The 24,086-nt window shown below is 39.9% G+C and overlaps 2 protein-coding genes across 2 annotated transcripts in view; one reads left to right on the top strand and one right to left on the bottom strand.

Moving 5' to 3' along the window:
- IQGAP1 (IQ motif containing GTPase activating protein 1) overlaps window positions 1-5,730 on the top strand; it is a 55,611-nt gene extending 49,881 nt beyond the window's left edge. Inside the window, exons 35-38 of the mRNA XM_008637222.2 lie at window positions 315-481; window positions 1,876-1,998; window positions 2,863-2,971; window positions 4,517-5,730. Of these exons, the coding sequence (XP_008635444.1) occupies window positions 315-481; window positions 1,876-1,998; window positions 2,863-2,971; window positions 4,517-4,630 (513 nt within the window). The 3' untranslated portion in view covers window positions 4,631-5,730. The remainder of the gene's footprint in view (window positions 1-314; window positions 482-1,875; window positions 1,999-2,862; window positions 2,972-4,516) is intronic.
- Window positions 5,731-11,100: 5,370 nt separating this feature from the next.
- PRTG (protogenin) overlaps window positions 11,101-24,086 on the bottom strand; it is an 87,603-nt gene continuing 74,617 nt past the window's right edge. The window contains exons 17-23 of the mRNA XM_017736862.1: window positions 23,676-23,803; window positions 22,747-22,917; window positions 18,944-19,126; window positions 18,245-18,365; window positions 17,120-17,285; window positions 16,039-16,143; window positions 11,101-14,947 (exon numbers count right to left, since the gene is read on the bottom strand). Coding sequence (XP_017592351.1) covers window positions 14,558-14,947; window positions 16,039-16,143; window positions 17,120-17,285; window positions 18,245-18,365; window positions 18,944-19,126; window positions 22,747-22,917; window positions 23,676-23,803 — 1,264 coding nt within the window. The 3' untranslated portion in view covers window positions 11,101-14,557. The remainder of the gene's footprint in view (window positions 14,948-16,038; window positions 16,144-17,119; window positions 17,286-18,244; window positions 18,366-18,943; window positions 19,127-22,746; window positions 22,918-23,675; window positions 23,804-24,086) is intronic.

Genomic DNA, 24,086 nt, shown 5'->3' with positions numbered 1-24,086 from the left:
TAATGCTTTTGTATGATGTGCTGTCAGTGCCCACTCTAGTCTTTGCAACTAAGACGGAACTGAAGTTTGAGAAAGCCACAAAAGGTGCAAGTGTACTGCTGTGTAGAGTTGGTTAGTTCCGCAAACAGTTGTCACAGAGAAGAAACTGTGACACTTAAACTGGGGAAAGTGCAACTGAGTGCTCAAGCCTGTAGCATGAAGCAATACTAAACAAAATCTAATGGTATGTTTCAAGTACTCAGTGGCTCTGGGACTGAGCACCTGGAGAGCTCAAATGACTGTTAAGTCTCTGCCTGTCTTTCTCTGCGGTGTAGGATATCAGAAATCAGCGTAGATACCGTCAGAGAAGAAAGGCGGAGCTAGTGAAGCTGCAGCAGACGTACAGTGCCTTGAACTCCAAAGCTACTTTTTATGGAGAACAAGTAGATTATTACAAAAGTTACATAAAGACCTGCTTGGATAACTTGGCCAGCAAGGGCAAGTAAGTATCTTGGAACCGTAGAACCATAGAGCGGTTTGGGTTTGAGGGGACCTTTAAAGACCAGCCGTGGGCAGGGACACCTTCCACTAGACCAGGTTGCTCCAAGCCCCATCCAGCCTGGGCTTGAACAGATCTGGGGTGGGGCAGCCACAGCTTCCCAGGGCAACTTGTCCTGGGTCCTTACCACCCTCGCAGGGAAGCTGTTGGCTGCAGTTCTTTGAGTGCGACCATCCGATTGAGTCCTTATCCATCAAGTGGTCCATCTACCAAATCCATGTCTCTTCAATTTAGATACAAGGATGTTGTGTGAAATGTTGTTGAATGCTTTTCACAAATACAGGTAGATGATGTCAGTTGCTTTTCCCTCATCCAGAAATTCTATATTAACCCCTTTGTAGCAGGTCACCAAATTGGCCAGGCATGTGAGTGAAGGTATTTTGGCTGTCACCAATTACCTCCTTGTTTTCCATGTATCTTAGCATGGTTTCCAGGAGGATCTTGCCAGTCATGGAGGTGAGACAAACTGCGTCTTCCTTATTTCCCTTTTCCAGTTGGTAGGAGCTTCACTGGACTGCCACATTTTCTCAAATACGATAGATAGTGACTTAGCCACTTCTTCCACCAGTTCCCTGAGTACCCACAGGCACATCTCATCAGGGCCCACAGACTTGCACCCCTTCAGGTTGCTTAGATGGTCTCAAACCTCATGACCTACCAGCAGGTGGTTCCATGGCCCTAGAAGTGCTTCTTAACAAGAAGCATGTGTTGCTAAGAAGAACCATGTAATGCCACCTGCTCCAAGCTCCTCGTCCAAGCTCTTTCTCACAGCGATAGTTCTAGTGAAAGGGTCTCAGCAGCAATAGGAAAATACAGGGAGACATCCTGGTCATGAATGGGGTCAAAAAGACAAACTTGAAAGACTTTTTGGTCCCTTTGGGAAAAGGGAGTGCAGAGAGTCCAGTGCTATGAAGCTTGTTGCCTGCATATGCACTTGCTGCTCAGTCAGTCTTTCCTGTCATCCTTCTTAGGAACAGAGAATGAAAATAACATAGTTACCTACAAGGAAACCCTTGATCACAAGTTGTCGCCTTTTTTATGCCAGAACAAGTCAGCTTGTTTTAGTGCTAGACAATTCAGATTTTCTGGGAGGGAAAAAAATTGTTGTCTTCTCCAGTGAGATGAGAGAATGTGAACCCTTTTCATCTGATCTGGGCTACAAGTGCTTTGTAGGTAAACTCACTAGTAGAAGTACATCATTATCTATCATTAGTCATAGTTCATTAGCTATACTGATTCTATCCCCTCTGCCAAATAGGATTGAATATTTACTGCTCAAAATGTCTTTACTTGTTTGAGTGACCTTCTAATTTGTTTGGTTTGTCTTTTTTCCCCAGAGTCTCCAAGAAACCTCGAGAGATGAAAGGCAAAAACAGTAAAAAGATTTCTCTGAAATACACAGCAGCTCGACTTCATGAGAAGGGAGTGCTTTTAGAGATTGAGGATCTGCAAGGTAGCCAGTGAGTATCTCTTTAAAGCTCTTTAGAGCTAAATAACCTTTTTGGAGGAAAAGGAAATAGGTATGCTGAATTCTTATCTTTTTCTTAGAACTAGTCTAGATGTTGATAGTTGAGGACCAGAAATTCTGAGATCTATTTGAGATTGTGTTGCACTGTCTTGCAATTTTGTTCTTGGAATTTTAGTATTGTTGGTAGACTTAGCTATTAAAGCTGAAAAATTTGTTTTGATGCCTAGGCTGGCATCACTAGGGCCAAGAAACCTTGCATAGTGATCACTCTTCAGTTCTCTTTTTCTGGTTGAAGCAAATCAATTCTTTGATTGAGAAGTGTAATGTGATTTAAACATGACATCCTCTTTTCCCCAAACCCTTCTCTGTCCCCCCCACAGTTATGGAAGGGTACCTCCTTGGGTGAATTGTTATTATGGTTAATAGCATTCATTGTTAAAAAATCAGCTTAATGCTAGCTTGAGTTTCTCCAGCTGTAGTTTGCTAGCCTTGAGAAGCTGGCATATCTTGTGTGGAATATAGAGGAGCTGCCTGTTACTAGAATTTTTTCAACCCTGAATCATACTTTGTGCACTAAATGAGGCATGAATGTGCAGCACTAAAGTAGACTGTTTAGATTGTACAAGCTAACTGAAATTACCCTGTTTCCTGCTGTGCTTATGTGAAGATGTGATCTACCTGCCACAGAATCTGTTAGGCTTCTGTTCATTGTTGTATTGAGTCTGGTTGGCTTTTACAGGCTCATTCCCAGTGGGGATAATAGAATAAAGAGTTACGAACAAAATTCTTAGAAATTTATCTTTGTCTTATCTCATATATTGCTTCCCTGTGATTTTTCATTTCTCAAATTTCACAGGTTTAAAAACGTGATTTTTGAAATCAGTCCAACAGAAGAAGTAGGAGATTTTGAGGTTAAAGCAAAATTCATGGGGGTACAGATGGAAACCTTTATGTTGCATTATCAGGTAAGAACTGTCCTATTTAATAGTGTCATGTAAGTTCCCCTTGCCAGACTCTTCATCAAAATAGCAATGACATGGTTTTTGCCTAAACAGTCTGAAAAATGCTCTCAAAAATAACCCATTTGTTGCAGGTGATACAGATGCAACACATAAAGGGGGATCCAAACTCCTTTTTGTTTCTTCACTAATGAAAGCCTGATGTCAGTCTGTGTTCTTAATTACGTTTATACATATGCACACAAAACAAGCATTTGCATTTTCAACAATTTCCTGCTACAGCAGAGAGCTTGGGAGTCTGTGGCAGCAGTCACCTGGGCTTGTGTGTGATGGCTTCAGCCAGTCATTATGTATTGGTATTCTTTCTGCTACCCTATACTTGCCCGTTTCTTTCCTGTTCTTAGGTGTCGTCCTTAGGTGTCAACCTTTACTTAGGCCACCAGAACAGGCATGCTGACTGACCTTTTCCCAAATGGCTCCCTGTTCTTTTTCTCATGCCAGTAATGTTACATGTGCTGTCTCTGTCCCGTTCTTCCACTTCTTTGCCCACCCCCGTCCATCTTGGTCTTCATTAGGTTTGTTAGTTGTGGAAGCCTCAGGCCTCTCAAAACAGATAGTGTGCAGGAACACCTTGCATTGCAGTTAGTTCATGCCACCTAGCTGGCTGCTGGGATGGACAGCTGCCTCACACCTGTCATTTGTGTTGAGGACTCCCCTAGTTCGTTCTGGTCCTAGTCCATCAGAGCTGGTCATGAACTTCTTGGTTCATGGGGCTACTCGCTTCTCAGGCACATGGTTTACTATACCACTATGCCTTTGTAGCAGGGCTTTGCAGATAAAGTAGATGCTGTCAGAGGACAGCAGCAAGGGATGCAACATCACACACGCCCACCCACATGCCCACAGCTACCCACCCTGTCACCTGCAAGAGTGGGATTGCTTCAAGAATTTAATCAGTGAGATAAAATCAGTGCAGGTGCATTGCTGACAAAGCAAAGTATAACTAGAAATACTGCCTTACATAAACACCTCAGAGATTGAATCAGCATCGTATGCATAGTGACTGAGATGCCATTTCTTTTTGTGCCCTAGATTAAACTGCTATAAGCCACTTCCCTGAGATCTGTGGCAACTAAAGCTTTCAGAAAGGGATACTGTGGAATGCTGTCATGTTTCATGGGTACATGATAGAATTAGGCACATAGGAAACCCTTTCTAAATGTTAAAGCAGCTTTATGGCTACTGTGTGAATAAGAAGGATAGAGATGGCTAGATCTGAAATTTGGCTTTCTTAGAATGGTCTTCTATTTCTGCTCTCTTTTGTAATTTTTTTTTTAACCCTCTGCTTAAAATAATTAAGATCTTAAATGCCTTAGAATGACTATTTCTTACACAGTAAGAGTGGATCTTTAATTAGTCTCCTGCTTTTCTATCTTACGCTGTGTACTTTTTCATTGATATTCCTTAAGATCCTACTGTTCTGTAGGGTCTTTTTTTATTCTCTGTGAGCTGTTGAGGGTTCCTTACTCATTAAGATATTCTCTTTGGCAGGATCTCCTGCAGCTGCAGTATGAAGGTGTTGCTGTCATGAAGTTATTCGACAGAGCAAAAGTGAATGTCAATCTTCTGATCTTTCTTCTGAATAAGAAATTTTATGGGAAGTAACTGACCTCTGCCAGCAAGTCTGTGAAAGGGGAGATGGGTAGAAACCTGCACATGCAACTTTCAATAATGTAGTGATGTATCAGTATATTCCCACCCTGTGCTAATTGTATCAAATGTATCATGAAGGAGGACTGAGAACCTCTTGGGAATTGACAGCCCTGATTGCGTCTTCAGGGAGTTGGTTTCTTGTTTATTTATAATCTTCAGCTTTGAAGATCCCCTTTAAAGAGGTTATTTTAGAATGTATTTTTACAGGGGTTTGGGAATTAAACTAATATTAGAGTATACTTAGACCATCTGAATGCTTAATTTGCCTAATTGTGCGCTTTGTGAGGCTTGAATTCTTGTTGCCTGTGCAAAGAGAAAGCTGTATAGAGATCTGTTAGCCTCTTCCTGATAGCCAAAAAGGGGTTGCAGGCTGTATTTGGACTCCAGTTACTCTCAAGCAGCAATGACCAATATAAAACACGGTCAAGGTCCAGGTTACCCTTTTGTTTGCAAGCTTGCATTGGTAGAGGTGGCAGCAGGCAGTTGCCAAGATTAGAACTGCTGCGGTCAGGGTAATCAGTAAGCATCATAAACAGTTACTGGACTATTTGTGATTATGTACTACAGCCACATATAACAGCTTTAGTGTCTCACTGTTCTTGATTTGCTTCTGTTTATCACACTGTAGTAATTTACAGGTACCCTCTTAAACGGAGGGACCGTGGAATGTATTTACTAATGCTTATAGATAAAAGATTTTGTGGAAGGGAAAAAATGTCTTGAGACATGTTAATTTTTAATGTTGCTTGCAAAGCATTTGAAATGTAAAATTAACTTTTTTTTCCAGTTTAGAGCAATGTTCTTTGTATCTGTGTCTGATGCAATAAATGTTAGGCTCTACCTACAGACTTGTCCAAGGAAGAAAAGTATGTCAAATAGGTTAGCTTTTAAAAAGTTAATTTTTTTCTAGCTATACTCAAGTTCCTGTTTCTTTTATTATGTCATGGGGGTTTTGTCTGTGCTTTTTCACAGTGGTGGTGGTGCTGGCTGTTCCGCTGTATCCAATAAAAAGGCAGAGACTCTTAAAAAATATAATCTGGCCTTTAAATTCATTTGCTTCAGCTGTCTCCCCAGTTTTTTCTTAACTTTTTTTTAAAGGAACATATTGCCTGCAAAAGTCAAGTTGGCCTGCTTGTTCAGGTTACTGTTCGGAGTTTAAATGAACTGTTTGATCTACACTGAGGCAGTTCTTTCAGCTTAGATTTTTTTTCTGATGGAAGGCACTCCTAGTATTTGGAATGGCTGTGTCACTGACTATAACTTTTCTGCAGTTCTCTTGGAAGGAAATGTGTAAATGTGCTGGTATTTAGTCGTACTCTCGTGTCGGTGCATGTGTGGTCCAACACGATAACAAAAGTGGCTTACCAAGTCCGAGAAAGATCATCTGAAACAGGGATAGGTCAGAACTGGATTTCCACTGTAAGAGAAATGGAATATAGGGTTTGCTTTGGGGGTGTTTTTTTTTTTTTTGTGGGGGGGGGTGGGGGCGGGGGACCTTGTTGGTTGGTTGGTTTTTGGTTTTGGATGTAGTTGTAGTAAAAAAGAAGGTATCATCATTTCCCTAAAGAGTTTTCTTCTGTATCCAGCCCTTTACTCACCTTGAATTTAAGTCAGAGAAGCCAAGGAACTACAGCTCCTTTGAGAGCTTTTATACCATGTGGTAATGACCTCCTCCCTTTTCATGGGCATAGTGGGAACGAGAGGCGGGCCCTGCCAGGGGTATATTAACCCTAGCATTTGCCAAAGGGGTTCATTGCCTTTCTGAGACTAACTGGGATAAGAGCACTTCTCTTATTTCAATGAAGGGGATCTTTCAGCTTATCTCAGCTTTTTTTTCAGCAGCTGCTTTTGGCCTCTAAAGCAAGAGGCTTTGAAGACACCATGAAAAAGGTAGCATTAAACACAGGGAATATTTAAGTTCATGATTTTGGATTGAGTATTCAGAGGTGGTAAGGTGCTTTTGTAATTTCAGTTTTTGGTTTTTTTGGGAGCATTGTAACTTCCAGATTGTGTTGAGTATGAAACTTCAAATTTTTTCAGCACATTCATCGTGCCACTAAAGGCACCTGCCCTGTGTCAAAGATGCCATCCGAAATCAAGTTGTCCAATAGGTGAGTTGTGGATTGCAACCATGTGGCAGGATGTGTCCTCCCCCTCTCTAGCACAGATAGTTGTTGCACATGGAAGAGATAACCCAGGCAGGGCACAGGCCCAGCATGGGGTCATCTCTGGCACCAAAAATGCTCAAGCCCCCAGCTAAGAATCAACATCTTATTCTGGAGAGCAAATGTGGGAAGAGATAAAAGAAAAATAAATATTCTTGGCTGAGAGTCACTGTTTTACAATCTATAAAAGACGCATGAATTATCACAGAGGCAGAAGTCTCTTACGCACTCCCAGAGAATGTGTGAGACGACTTCTGCTGAAGCTTGAACGCATCTTTGTTGTTACTTTTCCGTAAATTGAGGGAAAGGATTTCAATGTGTGCCCCGTCAACAACTGGATGGCAACATACATTGAATCCTAATCTAGGATTTCTTCACTAGCTGTATTAAAAAATGGTACCCTATCATGCACTGTATATTTAGCTGCTAATAGTTTCTTTTGTGCTTTCCTGTGTAGTATGTAGTCTGTTTTAAGTCTTATGTCTGTTAGTTTTGTGTCTATTAGATAAATAATTCATTCTATACCAGACTGAATCAGCCATTATTAAAGAGCTTGTGAACAAGAGTGGGTTTTGGGGTGCTGGCCACCTCAATAAAACAAGGCAGGGACTTATCTAAACCCCCCACATCTATTCATAACAAGCATCTCTGTCACTGAGGCACAGCTAGATCCTGAATTATTTACATTTTCTGTATGTCTTAATGGTGCATTCCTGTGTAAATAGGATTTAAATTATGGGATTTAAATAAAGTTTACACTCCTCTTTCAGGTAGAAACAATTTGATCTCTCTTTGTCAAATCTGAATGCATTTATCTGAGGCTTTTACATGCAAGTATGTGAAGAGAGGGGTTCAAATTCAAATTCTTTGCTGTGTGGGGAGAAAAAGGTGAAGCCAGGTCTTAATACATCAGTTATAGAAAGAGTTGGACCCTGCAGCATAGACAGCAGCAACTTTAACACCTACAGCTTCTCTCCTGGCAGAGGACATACTTTACTGTCCAGCGACCAATGCTGAGCCATGACTGCAAATGAAGGAAGAAGGGAAAACAGGCTGGGCTGCACAGTGCCAACCTGTATTAGAAATAAGATATGGCATAGTTTAATCCTACTGGTAACAAATGTTTGTGCATCCCCAAACAGAAAACCCAACTGGATTTACTTGTAAATATTCACAGAAGTAACTTCAAGAATAAATGAAAGGAGAGCAGAGGTCTTTTTTCATATGTAACAGGATATGAAGTCTGGCTTTAGGTGCAAAGGAGATTTTTAGACCAGCTGGCCTTCATATTCCAAGGTATTGATCTTTTATCCAAAAAACAGATAAGCTAAGACTGTAGATTGTTGTCCCTGGTAAACCTAACAAAGAAATAGCAATGCTGTCATCTCAGTGAATGTGGCCATGCAGTGTAAGTGGCCCACAGCACTCACCTGGCTGTAGCTCAGACATTCAGGTTGGTGGCAGACTGCAGCCAGGTAGCACAGCATCAGATCCCAAACCAGGGCTGTTTCTAAGCTTTCTTTTGCAATACTAGCTCCTTGAAACATGGAGCTTTACTGTTTAATTATTGCTACTGAGAATAAGAATTCTGGACCGTAAAATGAACAAGTACTAACCAGCAGTAATGTAACTGGGAATTGCAGTTGGTTCCTGTTCTCACCTAGAGAAAGAGCAGCAGCCCTGGTGGATTACAAAAGCTCTACCAGTGCATCACTGCACAGTCCAAGACTGACTGTTCCCTAGCTATTTGAAACTGTTGCCTTTTTAAATGTAAGTTATCTACTCTATTTAGGATTTATTCATTTTTTACAAATACTCTCTTAAAATACTTGATCATATTTTCAGCATTGGTCTAATTTTCTCAATTACCTCTCAATAACTATATTTCCAGTGTACTGCCTACCTCTTTTTATGACTTCATATGCCAACAATTTCCCTATCTGCTCAGCCCAAAATGATGTGCTGCAGTTTTTATCTTCCTTGTTTTGGGCCACTCCTCAGAGACACTGAAAATAAAGTATCAAGTAGCACTTTTACTAAGGAAAACTTTTATTTCAACTGTGCAATCAATCAGTATTTAGACAGCAGTTTCATAAACATTTGGCATTTAAACTTCTATTACTTTTTGGCATGACCTTGGGGTAGTATATAAACAACCCTGGAGGGGAGAAATTAACCAACACACTAGGTAATATTTACTAGAATGCTAGAAAAAGAAAAACAAGTCCACATTATTAAACAAAATAGTTTTTAAAAGACATTAAAAAGTTACATTCAAATCAGGGCAAACATTAGCTTCCCTCATGCAATGGAATTCATGGAGCTGATCCCCTGAGACAAATATAAAATTAATACAATTCAGCTCCATCCTCCATTAGCCAGTCAGCCATTGCTGCCCTTAGAAGAAAATGGCACACGGAGTGAAAGGATCCAGAACACCAAAATGTGAGATACACACCTGGCTCCTACACTGGCAAGTCGTTCACAACTTTTAAAAAAAAAAAAAAAAAAAGAAGCCAAACAATCAAAAAGCAACATTTGTGTAAGTCCATTTTTCATATACAGTCAGTCTTCACTGAAAACACACCAGGCAGATGCAATGTGAGTATATGCAACCATGAAAAGCTGGATTTTTTTTTGACTGAACCCTATGGAATCAGAGGGCCCAACACAGCAAAGCCTTAAGCATGTTTTTACATCCCTTTTGAGTCAGCCAGGAGGACCAGGCTCAGTATGAATCCAGAGGGATTCCAAAGAAATAAATGTACTCGCATTTAAGCTAAACTGAATTTGTGTTCTTTTCTCTGTTAATAGTAAGTGATTTGGGTTTGGACTTGTATTGAAGAACAGTGGTTTTTGAAACACATGTTCCAAAATACTACATAGTGTTATTACAGAAAGGTGCTCAGTATTTCCTGCAGACAGGAATCCCTCTGCTTTAGAGATTGCCTACCATTACCAGAGCAGCATTTGCAGCAACTGGTAAGTGTGTAACAATTGTTCAACCTAAGAACTACCACTTTAGCAATTACTAAGTGTAATTCTGCTTTCTGTTTTCTGAGAATAATGTCAGTAAAATGGTTTCTGTGAAATACCACCAGCATTACACCTGGGCAGCTCTTTTTGGTTGCCATGAATGGGAGTTTTGGCTAAACATGGAGTGCCCTACAAAACCTACCAATGTTCCCCGTGCTAGGAGATGGACTTTTCCCTGCATGAACTTCATTCTGTAATGGATAAAATGAACAAGAGCTCAGAGCTAGCTCAGAGTAACATTTTACTGAGAGCCAACAGTAACTCTGCTTGTGTACACCCAGGCTGCAGCAAATGAGAAGTCATTCAAGTTAACTTGATTTGCAATGAAAAAGAGGTAAACTGACTTGAAATACTCAGTGTTTACTACAGGCTAATACTGGATTCATGGAGAGTTACAGAGGACCTCCTATGCATGGTGACTTTTCTTACAAAAATCCATTTGCCAGTGGGAGTTTTAACCATCTAAGTCTTCTGTCCTTTTAAAATAATAGTACTGTGAAGGTTTAAAAAACAAACAAACAAAAGCTTATTTTGTCTGTCCAGACTATGCAAACTGAAATACAAATTAATTCTCCCATTGGCTTAAAAAGAAACAGGATGAGGACCCTGATTCTAATAAGGCAAACAAGATGAAGTTCACATCTAAAGTATGGGATTAAACCCAGAGAGGGAATGAACTATAAGAATAATTAAAAACAGGCAAAACAATCTCTTCATATTCTTTTCTGTTAAAAATAGCATCAGTTATACAAAAAATGGAGAGCTAATATAGGAAATTACTGAAAGTGATATGTAGAATTTTCAGATTTCTCTTACAATAGCAGAGCTATTAAAAAGTAACCAACTGATATGCCCTGTTCTGCACAGCACACACATTCCCAATTCTGGATAACTACTGAAAGATGACAGTGCTTTGCATTTGTTAAATATGGAGAAAGTACACAAGTGTAGCTGTGGGCAGATTGAGCATTCAGTTTTGGCTCCAGGTCTTGCAGAACAGGCCTTGCTGTGGCAGCTGAAGGGCAGATCCTCTCTTACAAACACCATCACCATGGCAAGTCAGTTTCAAGGTTTCCTCTGTAAGTTTTGATGCTTTTCAAGTCACATCAATGGTAACATTTTTGCTTTTTTTTTAAAACACAAGGGTTGCACATACACTCATTACACCAGCCATGGCTCCTTAGTTCTTACTACACTTAAACAAAATCAATTCACACAGTGTAACACTAAATTCCACATTTATGTTCATCTTCCAGAACATATTTAGCAAAATTCATAATTAAGAAATTATATTTTTTTTCTCCAGGACCCAGTTTCTACAGACATAAACTAGAAGAAAAACCTGGAAAACCTGAAACAGGTCTGCCTGGTCTGTTCTGCCAGCTCTTTCTAGGCAAATGGAATGAACAAAGTGAAAAACTCATTCTCTTAGACAGCCACAGGTATAGCTTCAAAAAAATTACCATCTGTAATATTGTATTTAAAATTACATGCATTGACTGCAAGGATATGAAGCATTTAAACTTTTAAACTTTGCTCTGTTCCAATCATGAAGGATTGATTCTGTTGTTAAGTTCAATAGAGATATTATAAATTTCTACAATTTTTCTTTTTTTTTTCCTTTGCTTACCTGTTGGAGTTTTCCATCATGAGACAAATTTCTCTCACAAAATCTTGTGATATATTAGTACTAGGCCATGAATTTTGAGGAGCGGATTTTTGTTCTATAGAAATCATGACTGTGTCAAAGGGAAGCACATGAATGTAGACTAGGTTCTGGAGAAATGTTTAATATTTGGTTAACATAAAAATAAAGACAGAATAATTAATGCCTAACTAAGCTTGCCTATATGCTGAGGTAACCTTAAATATCTTTGGTTTTCTTTATTTGCTGCTAAGAAGTACCTCAATAAAACAATAAGTGATGGATCCAGTTCTGGATGCACTGCTCTCTTACACACTGGGCATTTTCAACTCTTTGGCTATTGAACTTAAAGCATCTATATAAGATTGGCAGATTTTATATGAAGTCTGTTTCTCTCAGATTATCCATAGGTTAAACTACAGAATGGATCTTTAGAAGGAAGAGTTTAGGATTTATAGTATTTACCTGTAACGAGGATCATAAAATTATATCCCATTACCAGTACTTACAGCAAACAAGTCTTTGGAGAAGCAGTTACCATCTGCATATCAGCTCTTTCTGAAGGCAACTAACACAAGGGCTACTCTGAAAGATGAAGTGTGAAACTTCATGCTACAGTTACACATTCTTACTCTAGTTTTGATTAATTCACACTTTACCTAACTAAAAACAGTACTCTGCTGTACACTACACATTCTGCTTGACAAGACCAAAAATAAATCTTTGGTGAAAAGGTTTTCATTTTCTTCAGCAAGTAGATAAAAAACTGTTAAAAAATACTTTTCTTAATACTGTACTGTTCATCAACTACCTGCTGGAGAAAAAAAATTACACTCGAAATTCTTTGGAGATATCTGCTGGCATTATAACTTTCTTTAAAGGCTCTTGTAACAACAAGGTAGTTTAAATTGTTGAAGCATACAACTCACCTATGCAATCGGCTACTACAATCAAGAAGCCCTATTGGTTTTTGTTAGTAACTACTTATACAATAAAATGTCTTCAGCTCTTTTTAACTAGTTCAATTCCTTTTGGATGTGGCTTCCTTCTCTTCTACAGAAAAGTCTTTGGTACAAGATCATTCTTCAAGCATTTTGAATCAACACTGTTAGGGAGAGGTGAATGTGTACTGTGTGCTTCAGGACTGGCAACAGTTCCAAGGGAAAGAACTCCAGGAACCAGAGCTCGGTTCCTCAGCACAATCCAATCAAGAGTAGGGCTTACCCACAACTTCTGACCACCTACTGATACTGAGGAGCAACACAGGAGTCAGCCTGGCACACATGGAGGTGACATCTCAGCCCCAGTAAAGTCAGTGGGAGTTCTGACAGACTTAAATAGAGCCAGGAGTTCCTATGGTTGATTTCTTACATTACATTTTAAACAATTTCTTTAAGTAAAAACATATGCCTAATTTTTTTTCCTTTCCTTTCTTTCTTTTTAAGTAGAACAGAGAAAGAGGAGGAGTGAGAAGAGGACTGGATATAGATACAGGCAAGTTTATGACATTGGATGATTCCAGCCTCCTCCCTGTCTCTCGCTCTCTCCTATTAAAAAACAAAACAATACCCTGTCCGTTTGCTCCACGTTTCCGTGAGGCAGCTTAAAAGTAACAACTGTTCCCTGAGTACAGGAAAAAACAACAACAACAAAATCCAAAAAAACACTAGAATCATTTTCAAAGGAGGTAGTATAAAACAGGAATTGCATGGGTTCGAGGCAGTAGCAGTACTCACCTCTTTCAACAGACTCTTCAACTAAAGCTCTGGCTTTTTTATTTCTCATCCCTAATCAGAGTTTTAGATTGGCATATAGGTAAAGTCACTCCCTGAGCTAAAATTCCTGGCTAATAGCACACTAGGTGAAGGCAAGGAGCAGGTTTGCATCCTAACAGTTCTGAGACATACTACAATGCTAGCACTGCTTATCAGCACTCAAAGATGGGTAAAAATGAACTATAAATTCATGTTACAGTTTACTTAAAACACCTAAGAAGCATTTAAGGCATCTTTCTGTACTCCAAAGGAAGTTTATGAATACTAAAAAGGAATAAGGCAAATCAGTAATTTCATAATATATAATGCAAGGCACCACTGCTAAGAAGTACTGTGATACTGGAATACTCATAACAATATAAATATTATTATCTATTCCATAATTCCCAGGCAAAGCCAAGCTGTTTGAAAATGCTGAGTACTTCTTCATTTTACCATGATTTTTAGCCTTAACTGTGAATACAGGGGCAATATTTGCCACAGTGGAGGGAATCCACCATGTCTCAGAGCCCCAAGGATATAGCATACATGCTGCCAGCAGCTGCTGGTACAGGTTTCTGAGGGAAAGGCACTGTCCTAGGCTTACTGAGCATCTAAGAAATCGAGGTACAAAAGATTTCATGTGGTTGTATACATGGAAGTTCCAGTTCTCCCAGTTTTTAACATACTCTGTGTCAACCACATTAAATCATAACATTTTATACTCTGGGGTTTCCTTCTTTTTAAAGACAGAGCTTCAGCTAAACAATCTTGTCCACCAACCTATACAACTCCCTGATCACTGAGCAGACACACATGCACACACACACACACTCTACACACAACTGGGGCAGGGTGGGGGGGGGAGAAAATAAAAAAAAACCCAAAATGAAACAACACTACTAGGAAGTATCTTCAGTTCCATTAGCTGAGACCAACTAGAACACAAATGAGGTAAAGCAGTCGTCATTCAGAGTTCACCTCTCGGTAAACTGAGGTAGATAGTCAGCAAAAGGGCCAACAGCCTTCCCTTTGCTCCAGTGACATATTTTTAACATTAGTCAGAAGTCTTCACTCCTTTCACATTTTTTGACCACTGAACATTCAAAATGAGTGAGCTTTAAAAAAACAAACCAAAATATAGGAAAAAAACCCGAACATTCACCAGAACTGCGGATCACCTGCTAGGTTAGTCAGGCTTTCCACAATCAAACTTTGGCTCCCTGTTCATTGTCCTTCGAACAGACACACACAGAACGTCCGGCGTGGCCCCGGGGTGTCAGTTGGGCACCGCTGGGTGGATCTGCAGAGGGGAGGTGGGAGCGTGGCCAGCAGCAAACAGCAGCGGCACCTCTGCACAGCCGCTCATGGCCCGGCTCCCCGCGCCCACCCCCGAGTCACTGCTGGCCAAAGGGCTGCTGCCAGGAGGGGTGGCACTTGGCACGGATGAGAGGTGGATCTCATCGTTGGACTCGTGAGAAAACCTCCCGGAGTCTCCAGTCTCATGGCTCCCTTCGCTGTTGGCCGAATGCTCCGTGTCAGCCACCACACTGAAGGGCACCTGGAAGCTGGACTGCTGGCCGGGGGAGCCGGGGGAGCCATCCTGGCTGAGCAGCACCGTGGGGCCTGGCTGGTACAGACACACCGCCTGCACAAACCTCCTCTGGGGCTGTGGAAATGCACAGAGAAAAGAGCCTCTGAAAAGCTGAGCCATAATTTGAATTTTTACTTCATTTCCTGCCTACTATTCCACCTGAATGCTTCTCTCAGGGCTTTCCTACAGGAATTTTAAAATAATCTCAAGTCTTGCTCATACTTTTCCACAGTAGATGAAATAATCCTTCTAGATAAGCATGGCTAATCAAAAATTCTTTCACTGGAGAGACCTGAAGAGTATTTTAAAAACACACTTGGTAGAGCTCCCTCCCATCCCCTCATGCATATTCTTTAAGCATTACTCCTTGGGTGGTAGCAAATATTTTTCATATAGAGGCATAAGAAATACACATCTGCTTGTGGAAATTTTTTTCAATACAAATTTACAACATGGATATCAGAACTTTCTAATACTTAAACACACAAGAGCACAACACAAGTTGAAATGCAATAAAGAATAGTTACATGCTCCGTAGGTGTGAATTTGCATAATAATGTCCCAGATTTGGTTTAACACTTCAGTTTTAAACTGTTCTTTTTTTCAGCCAAATAGCAAATGTGTCCAGACCAACAATTCCAGAAGCCAGACAGTTCTATTCAAGTTCTCAATTTTCTCAGTACTTTGGGTATATCATTTAGTTTCCCTCTTTTGTTTCTCTTCAGCCAACAAGAATTTTAGCTGCCAGGGTAGGAGAGGATTCTTTCTATTTAAATATTATTTTCATTTCTAACTAAATATTTAAATTGTAATTATATTTATACAGAGTCTCTGCAGAAGTAGTTCATCTGATGCAAAGTACACAGAATTCCATCTGCTCACAGATGCAAAGGCAAAGGCAAGTAAGTAATCAGTTAACTGTAGAGTTACAGTGTCTGCCAACTGTAAAGAGTCACAGTGTCCTAACAACATCTTTCAGAAAATGAAATTTCTGTAAGATTTTACTATGGTGAGATAGAACACCATCAACTTTACACAAGTGAAACTATCCAATTAATACTAAGACCATGAAACATGTTTTTCCATAAATAGAAAACTACCTATGTTCCTTTGCAAAGAGGGTATGACAGTAAAGATTGTGCATTTCTGCCTGTTAGAGCAATTACCTCCTCAGTCTTCACCTTCTTAGCATCTTGGAAGAACAGCCACCTTTTCTTGCCATTAGTCTTTGTGACAGGCCCATAGCTGTTAATAATCAGATCAGACCCTCCCTACAACAGAGGAAGATGCAGACATTTATTTTAATAAATTTCTAAGATACTTGAAAATATTTATTCTATTCCTACCTATTGGTTCCATACTGAAAATGAAGAAAAAGGAAGCCTCAGTGGTGAGTCACATTTTTGTGGTCTGGTACCCATCTGCACAAGTCAAGAACAGACCCACTATATCTGGCAAGCTTTCTGTCCAGACCCAAAGCTGCAATACTGCAGACACACAGCAAAATATTCCAGCTACTGCTCTTGCTCTAGGACTTAGAATATGGCCATTCATAGGCAGTGTCTGTGCCTCTACTGGGTCCATTTCCATTTCCCAACTCTCACACATATCCTCAGGGAGCAGCTGCACTCGAGCCTGCAGTGTGAACAGAACAAGCCTTAACTCAGTATGTCTGCATGTGAAAGGAAGGCCACTGTGGTGTTGTCACACTGGACTGCTGGACTGAAGATTCTACTCTTCCACTGGTACATCCTGCCATCTAGGCTAATTTATAATTTGACCAAGTATGAGTTTATAAACTACAACATTGTCTTACCAGTAAATATACAGAAAAATAATATTTTTCTTAACACCTGCTTAGTGCCAGAATTGACTAGACTGTGCACAGGCACTTACTGAGCTCGGTGCTGACAGGGACTCGCTCTGTGCTGCTTGGACCAGCACAGGCCACCGAGCAGCCCCGAGTCTACAGAGCCTTTATGCTTTGATGCTGTGCCAGAGCCAAACTCTGCAAGCTGCAGAGTACAGTCAAAGACAAATGTACTGAACCATATCTCCAGCTGAACTTTCAGATAAATCTTGAAAATTTGAGCCTGGATTGCCAAGCTTGTGCTTGTCCCATTAAAAAAAAAACAAACTCCTGGAGGTTTGTAGTGTACATATTTTACTTTTATAAGGAGTCTGACATTATAGCAATGAATTCTAAAGAAAGATTTCTGATCTGGGAGTTAGTAAAATTCACCGTACCTTAGCATCGATGAAGCTGTTTCCCACTATCATTGGCAATAAGGATTCTTCATTCTCTGCAATTCCTTCAATATTCTTCTCCACCTCATTAGGACTGGCTAATGAGATGCTGGTACGTGACAGCTGGTCAGCGCTTTGCTGCACAGGCTTAGGAGCAGATGCCTTCCTACACAATGTTAAGTAGGAATAAAATTGACCCACAGGAATACAATACAAAAAAAATCAAGGATAAACTTCAAAGCTATTATTAACAAGTAATCCTGGTATATTCTTGGCATTTACATTTTGTTATATGATACTCCTAACTCACGGGGAATTTAAATGTTATTGCTTCTGATAAAAATAACATCTGCTTCCAGTTAATCATACACGGTAGGCTACAAGCTTATGCACAGACAGGAATTGTCATGATTAGTAATATTACTTGGAGGAAGTAACCACTAATGACATTAAGACCTTTCTACCATACTACACAGAGACCGTCTCCCAATCCGTATTTTTTCCTGCACGTATGCTAAAAAGCCCTTGATACTGAAAAGCACTTTCAGAGAGTTTTTTAATTTATTATTTCAAGTGACTTATATTTGTTCTGATCCCAAAGTTTTGGGCAGAGTCACTGGGCCAGTTTATACCCTCTAGCAGGTGATGACAGACAGGTGGTGGCTTGCACCACTGCAAAGAAACTGCATCATGGATCTGCTTTAAAATCTGCATCATGGAACTCCTTTCTTCAGAAAGAGTCAGAGTTCCTCTTGTCCAGCAACACCCAGGGGGTTAAAGCCTTGCAAGCCAGGTGTGGGCAGGCTGGAGGGTTAAGCAGGAAGAGCAGATGATTTACAGCAGCATGCTTATCTGACTCAAAGTGGGGGTTCAGCTGGAACACATGCCTCATACTTCGTTGTCAAAGTACCACCACTGACTCACTCTGTGGGTTCTTCCTCCTTTTCATTGGAGAAGGGGCTCAGGTAGAGTAGGAAGAGCCAACAAAGTGCTTTGTTTCCAGCGCTGGTAGAAACAGGTGAAGAGACAGAGTACTTCAGAGAACTTAGCACTCTTGGAGGAGAAGGCACGTCCCGAGAATGAGTGCATTGAAAAAGAGCTCAATCTTCAAGAACAAAAACATACCTGGCTTTACTGCGATAAATTAAGATCAGGATGCAGATAAGGATGCAGGTCAAGGCTATGCAAACCCCAACAACAATGCCAGTCATTGATTTCTGGTCCAGATGGTAATAGTCAGAATAAGCTATATCAAAAAGGAACATAGAAAGGCTCAGTAAATAAGAAGAGTTAACCCCTGCGCCCTGTCAGGAAATTAATAGGGTTACAGTTACAACCACAGAGACAAATGCTTCCTTCTAATGAGATTTCCAGGCCTTCTCTGTCACACATTTTTATGCTTTTGAAAATAAAACTTGTAGACCAGAGGAGTGTCTGGTCAGTGCAGCCCTGGTGTGGGAGGGGAGGAAGGGAGTGCCTCCTGGGACAGACCCAGTGCTACTGTTATCTCAAGCCAGATGAAGGACTTAAAGGAAATGCCTTAGAAGAGTGTCTGCAAAGTTACTGATGTAAAATTCAAACCAGTTATATATTCTCATTTGAAAGGCAAACTTTCCATTTCTGAGCAGGAGAATTAGACCAGCTCTGAGTTGAACTGAGATAAAAATTCCAAAGTTGTTTCATTTAGAATAAGAAAATGCTATACTGTTAGGACTGCCTCACATAAAATAGAATGGTTTACCCAGAAAGTGGTTACAGCTAAAACAAACAGGGATCTTTTCTTCCCAATACTTGTGACAGAGTAATCAAAACATTGCCACTGACTCGTGGAATCTCCAGAATCCAAGCGTTTAGGTCTCTGGTTAGACTCTGATGTCTCCTTTGGCAGGACAGCAAATTCCACTGCATTTGAGAAGGGTCCTTCTCCCACTTCATTGGAGGCTGCTATTTTAACCAAGTAGATGTTTCCTGCTACAAGGTTTTCCAGCAAAGCCATGGTAATTGCTCCTATGAAAAGATATGATAGACAGTTTCAGTTAGACAAAATTTTGGGAGCAGACTCAGATTTAGACATTGGGACATACACTTTTTTCCCAGTACTACCTCTAAATTTTGCTTGAGGATTGTGATCACTTTGATATATTCTACCCTGCACATAAAAACTACAGAATGAACACTGGGCTTGCCTTCTCATCCATTGTTTCCTTTCTCTCCATTCTATTTGAACATAGGACACTGTGAAGTGCCAGTATAGTTAAAAAACAGGATTCAAGTATTGGCTACGACACACAGCACACTAACCCTAAATCTAGCACCATCTGCATTTCAGTGTGACAGCCTTTATGTTGTGATCACATCTGTGAGGAGATGCACCCAGCGTTAACCAGACTCTCAGGTAGCAAAACCAGAATGTTAAACCCCTCTCATATAGAACATATGTGCCTCTCCTCCACCCCCTGTACCTTCAACGTGAATGAAAATTGATATAACAAAAGAATCCATGTTCAGTTTATCAAATGTCAGGTCTAGTTGGTTAAATGAACAGGACAGCTTTGTAAGAGTACATTATGCCACAATTTTAAAATAAAATTAAACCCTATTTAGACCTGTGTAGGCTTCCTTGATTACTGTGCATCAAAGCTGTGCTACTAAGAATATTACAGAAAATGTCTTTTTCATATGCTAGGGATTCATTTCCTGAAGTCCCTGAAGGCCGGAAAAAAGATTAAGAACATAAATAGGATTCACCAGCATTGTCCTCAGACAGGCAAAACTCCTGTAAAAGTCAATGAGAGCTTTGCCTGCCCAGGGACTTCAACTACTGCTTAGAATTCCAATTCATTTCTAAAATGCCTGTGTTTCTTGCTACCATAAAAATATACTGCTTTTATTTCCCTAAATAGTGGCAGTTACAGCACTAAATCTATCTCTTGTTCTCTTTCACGTATTCCGTTCACTTTCTCAGACTTAAGTCAAAATTTTAACGTTTTAAATCAGTTTGAGAAGTCAGAATTTATAGTATCATAGGAGCCTATAAAATACAAGGTTGTTCTGTTGACAGAAAAGATTATATCTTTGGCAAAAAGGAAGCTACTTCAAAAGCTATTTCAGTTCTTCCATAAAAAAACCCATTAGCTGAAAGCATTTGAAGTAAAATGTGAGGTATCTGTAACCAAAGGAGCTGTAATATTTAGCACCAGCAAGGGTGAAAGGTCACATTTCAATATCACAGGCTTCTTCCCACCAGCTCCTTTGCAATCTGCTGCATTGCTAAAGCAAGTGAGCACTTGGTACTGATTTACTGCACACCAAGTGTGCAAGGGCTGTAACTTCTGATCCACTTGAAGAGAACTAGGGAAAAAGAGGGAGGTGGCTGGAAGATAACTCACACCACAAATCAGCATCAAAATGCAGTTATAATTTTCTGGTTTTGCCAGGCTTAACACAAGCTCATTCAAATTACAGGCTGGATTGGGAGATTTCCTGCATAAACTAAAGCCCATGCAAGGACTTTTATAGGTTGCAGGGTTGGTTTGTGGTGAGTCTTTTGTTTGGTTTGGTGTCTTTTTAAATATTTTTTTTTTGATTTTAGGGGATTTCTCTGGAGGTATGAGAATGGAATAGGGTCAAGATTTCACAAATCTTCTGCAGAACAAGTTTAGCATCAAGACAAAATAATGCTGTTTTTTGAATAGGGTTAACTGATCTAATCAGAATAAACGCATTAAAAACCCCAAACCCTGCTTCTACCTCAAATTACCTATGAAAGGACTATCACAGAACTGATCATGGTATTTGCCCAATTTTATCTCCACATACTAATTTCCTTTCACAGACTTTTTCATCTATACTTTAACTAAGAGCATAACAGATTGTCCTAGTGTGTCAAGATGCCTGAATTCCACACCATGCCTCAAACCCTAATATATCTGTCAAAATACAAAATTTGTGGCTCTAACATTGATGGATGCAGTAATACACTGGGATTTATAGCTCTCCATTTGCTCATTGCCTCCAACACTTCCAGTATGAGAACACATGAAAATGTTTACTGTTATTACCATCCTATCATCCAAAATCTCTGGTGAAATACTATCAGAGATGCTGTTCAGTGTCACATCTTTCAGCTCAGTCATGCCTGTATCTGAAAGCAATTCAGCCACTTCGCTGCATGCAGCAAATACAGTGTATCATCACCAGAATGACAGGATTTATTCTTCAAATATAAGCTCTCCATGAATTTAAATCTGCTGGGCTTTTTATTGAGTAAAAATTAATAGTAAATTTGTCCTTTAATATGACAACTTTATATCACTATTTCTTCCAACAATTTAGTTGGACAGCTTTACTTAAATTACTGCTTCATTGAACAATTTTAATAGTGAAAACCCATGGGCTCAATCTTCCCCTGTAGTTAGACCCGATTGATATTACAGACACTAGTTATTTTTCACAAATTTTGTTTAATAGTCATTTTCCTTTTACTCTTCACAGCTGCCCACTCTGTTTGAGGCCAGCCTGACAAACACCATCATGCTGCAGCAGACAAAGTGGCACTGCTGCCTTTCAGAAGGGCTGTTGGTCTTTCGTCCTCTCTTCAGGAGAAGCACGAAGAACAACAGCTCTGAGCTAGAACAGCTCACTCTCCATGATGGTGAAATGAATTATCCTCTCTGAGAGCATACTCCTTATGTTTCTGGAATTATCTCCACAGAAAATACAGCCTTACTCTCTGCTGACAACTTTCAGCTTTCAGCCAGGTAACAACACAGAACAACAAAACAGTAACTCTTCCAGGGCAATCCCCTTACACAGGCTACTCAAGCACATGACTTTACTCTGTAACACTGAACTTTCCTCTCTGGTTTAAGATATTATTAGAACATTATCTATTCTGAACTGCCTCTGTCTATTTTGAGTATCAGTGGAACAATAAATGCCTTTTCCTTTTTTTCTGGCTACAGTAGAAATCCATTCTTGATTCAGCTCTTTCAAATCCTAGTATTATTCACTAAAGTGCCTACAAAAATTTATACTATCTCTACATTTAATCACAGAGGTGTGACTGTGGTTCATGTCAGCATATCCGAGGTACCATTAGATTAGCTGGGGCTCAGCAGTAGAATAGAGCCAGAGAGTTAAATTGAATTTGCAGTGATTTACTGGGAGTAGGAGAACGTTCATTAAGCAAACTGACCTAACTGGATTGGCAGTGATGGACAGAAACATAAAAACCCACACAGCCACATTTAAACATTTCTTTCTGCAGAGAAAGGCATCTCAGAGACTTCAGATTTGAAAGAGTGCATTTACAAAATGAAACCATCACAATCATGGTTACAATGGAACTAAGATGGATGTAATTGGATTTACAAGATATTTTGGTTTATAGGCACACACTGAGCTCCAAAGCAACACAGAGAGCCCCCTTCTTCCCTCACCTTCTGAATATGAACTTTTTTTTAACACATCTTCCCACGGCAATAATTCTAAACTAGTTAGAACGTTCATGAGAACATTTATATGAATTTATTTCTTATTGTAATCCAAGGTTGCTGAAAGTAACAAAGTGTCTTATAAGTAGCATCACTGTTTGTCCAGTTCATGGGTTTGTGATTTTAGTTTACCTTCTCTGTGCAACACTTGCCATTCCCCAGCAATCCAAGATTTCCTGGATGCATAGAGGATAGTGTAACGTGTAACAACTGTTTCAGGACCATCAGGTGGCTTCCAGGAAACCAAAGCAGTATTATCCTCTATCAAAGTCACCTTCACTCCTACTGGAGGGCCAGATGGTGCTGTGAGAACAGTAACACAATGCTATTAGGCTAACCCAATTAACATGCAATTAAATTGCTCAGAAAGAAACTCATGTGCAGACCTAATGGCTACTGCTACATCCCACAAACCACATTGAAACAAACACATACTGCTCCTCAGAGACACTCTCCTGTTAACTCTGAGCTGGTCAATAGCTTAGATTGTGTAAAAACAAATCTCATATTTTTCCTTCAACTCCAAAAAGAAACAGTCACTGACAAACCCCCACTTCATTACCCTCTAAACAGGTACCTCCCAAACACTGCAATGGTGAGAACATGAAACTGCAGGTTTGGATTTTCCCCTACCAAGCTGACAGTAAAGCAAACCAGCAGCTAAGGCAGTAGATGTGTAATATTCTTACAGTTTCCAAAACTTCTGGGGTATAAAATATGTTTTCATAATGCCTATGAATCAGCCACACTTATCCAATATATATTTTAAAGTTTTTATTCGAGTTGTTTCTATTCAGTGGCTGCTAATAGTGAAAGCATCACACTTTATATAAAATCAATGCTGATTTAGGGTGGATTTTGAAAAAGAATTTCACAGTTCCAAAACATGGATTTCCCTGCTAGCACTTTTCTCTCTCTCACCAAGAAGAGCACTATCTGTATCTCAGAGGAAAGGATTTCCCTCTTCTACACACATCTTAAAATTAATAAGCAATTTTTCAGGCCATTTGGTTTACAGAACATTCTTTTGAGAACCATAGGGTCCTCTCCTGGTTCCTTACCTTCTGGGAGGGTAGTATGGTAGACTACAGGACTCCAGGGACTGGAGAGCTGGTCCACGTGCAGTCGAACTGCAAATTCATACATGGTTTTTGGCTCAAGACCTTGAACTAACATATGAGTCTCTGACCTGGACAGATGAAGGAATAAAATACATTAAACAGCAGCAGTTATCTTGAACATCCTAAACTCAGATGATCAGATATCTCAGTCACATGAGTAGATTCTCACTGTCAGTTCAACACAGGACAAACCAGTTCAAGTCCAGACACGTGGCACATCTGTGCTGCCTACCTGGAAATGTAATTGTACCAGCCCTGGAGCTCTCAAGAGGACGTTATGTCTGCTGTCAGTTGACTTGAGCTCAAGTTTTTATAAAGCTTGTTTGAACAGCTGATGCACAAGCAATATTA

Source organism: Corvus brachyrhynchos, unplaced genomic scaffold, assembly GCF_000691975.1.
Source record: "Corvus brachyrhynchos isolate BGI_N302 unplaced genomic scaffold, ASM69197v1 scaffold200, whole genome shotgun sequence".
Lineage (NCBI taxonomy): Eukaryota > Metazoa > Chordata > Aves > Passeriformes > Corvidae > Corvus > Corvus brachyrhynchos.
Note: the sequence above shows the minus strand (reverse complement) of the source record. Positions and strands in the feature narration are given on the sequence as shown.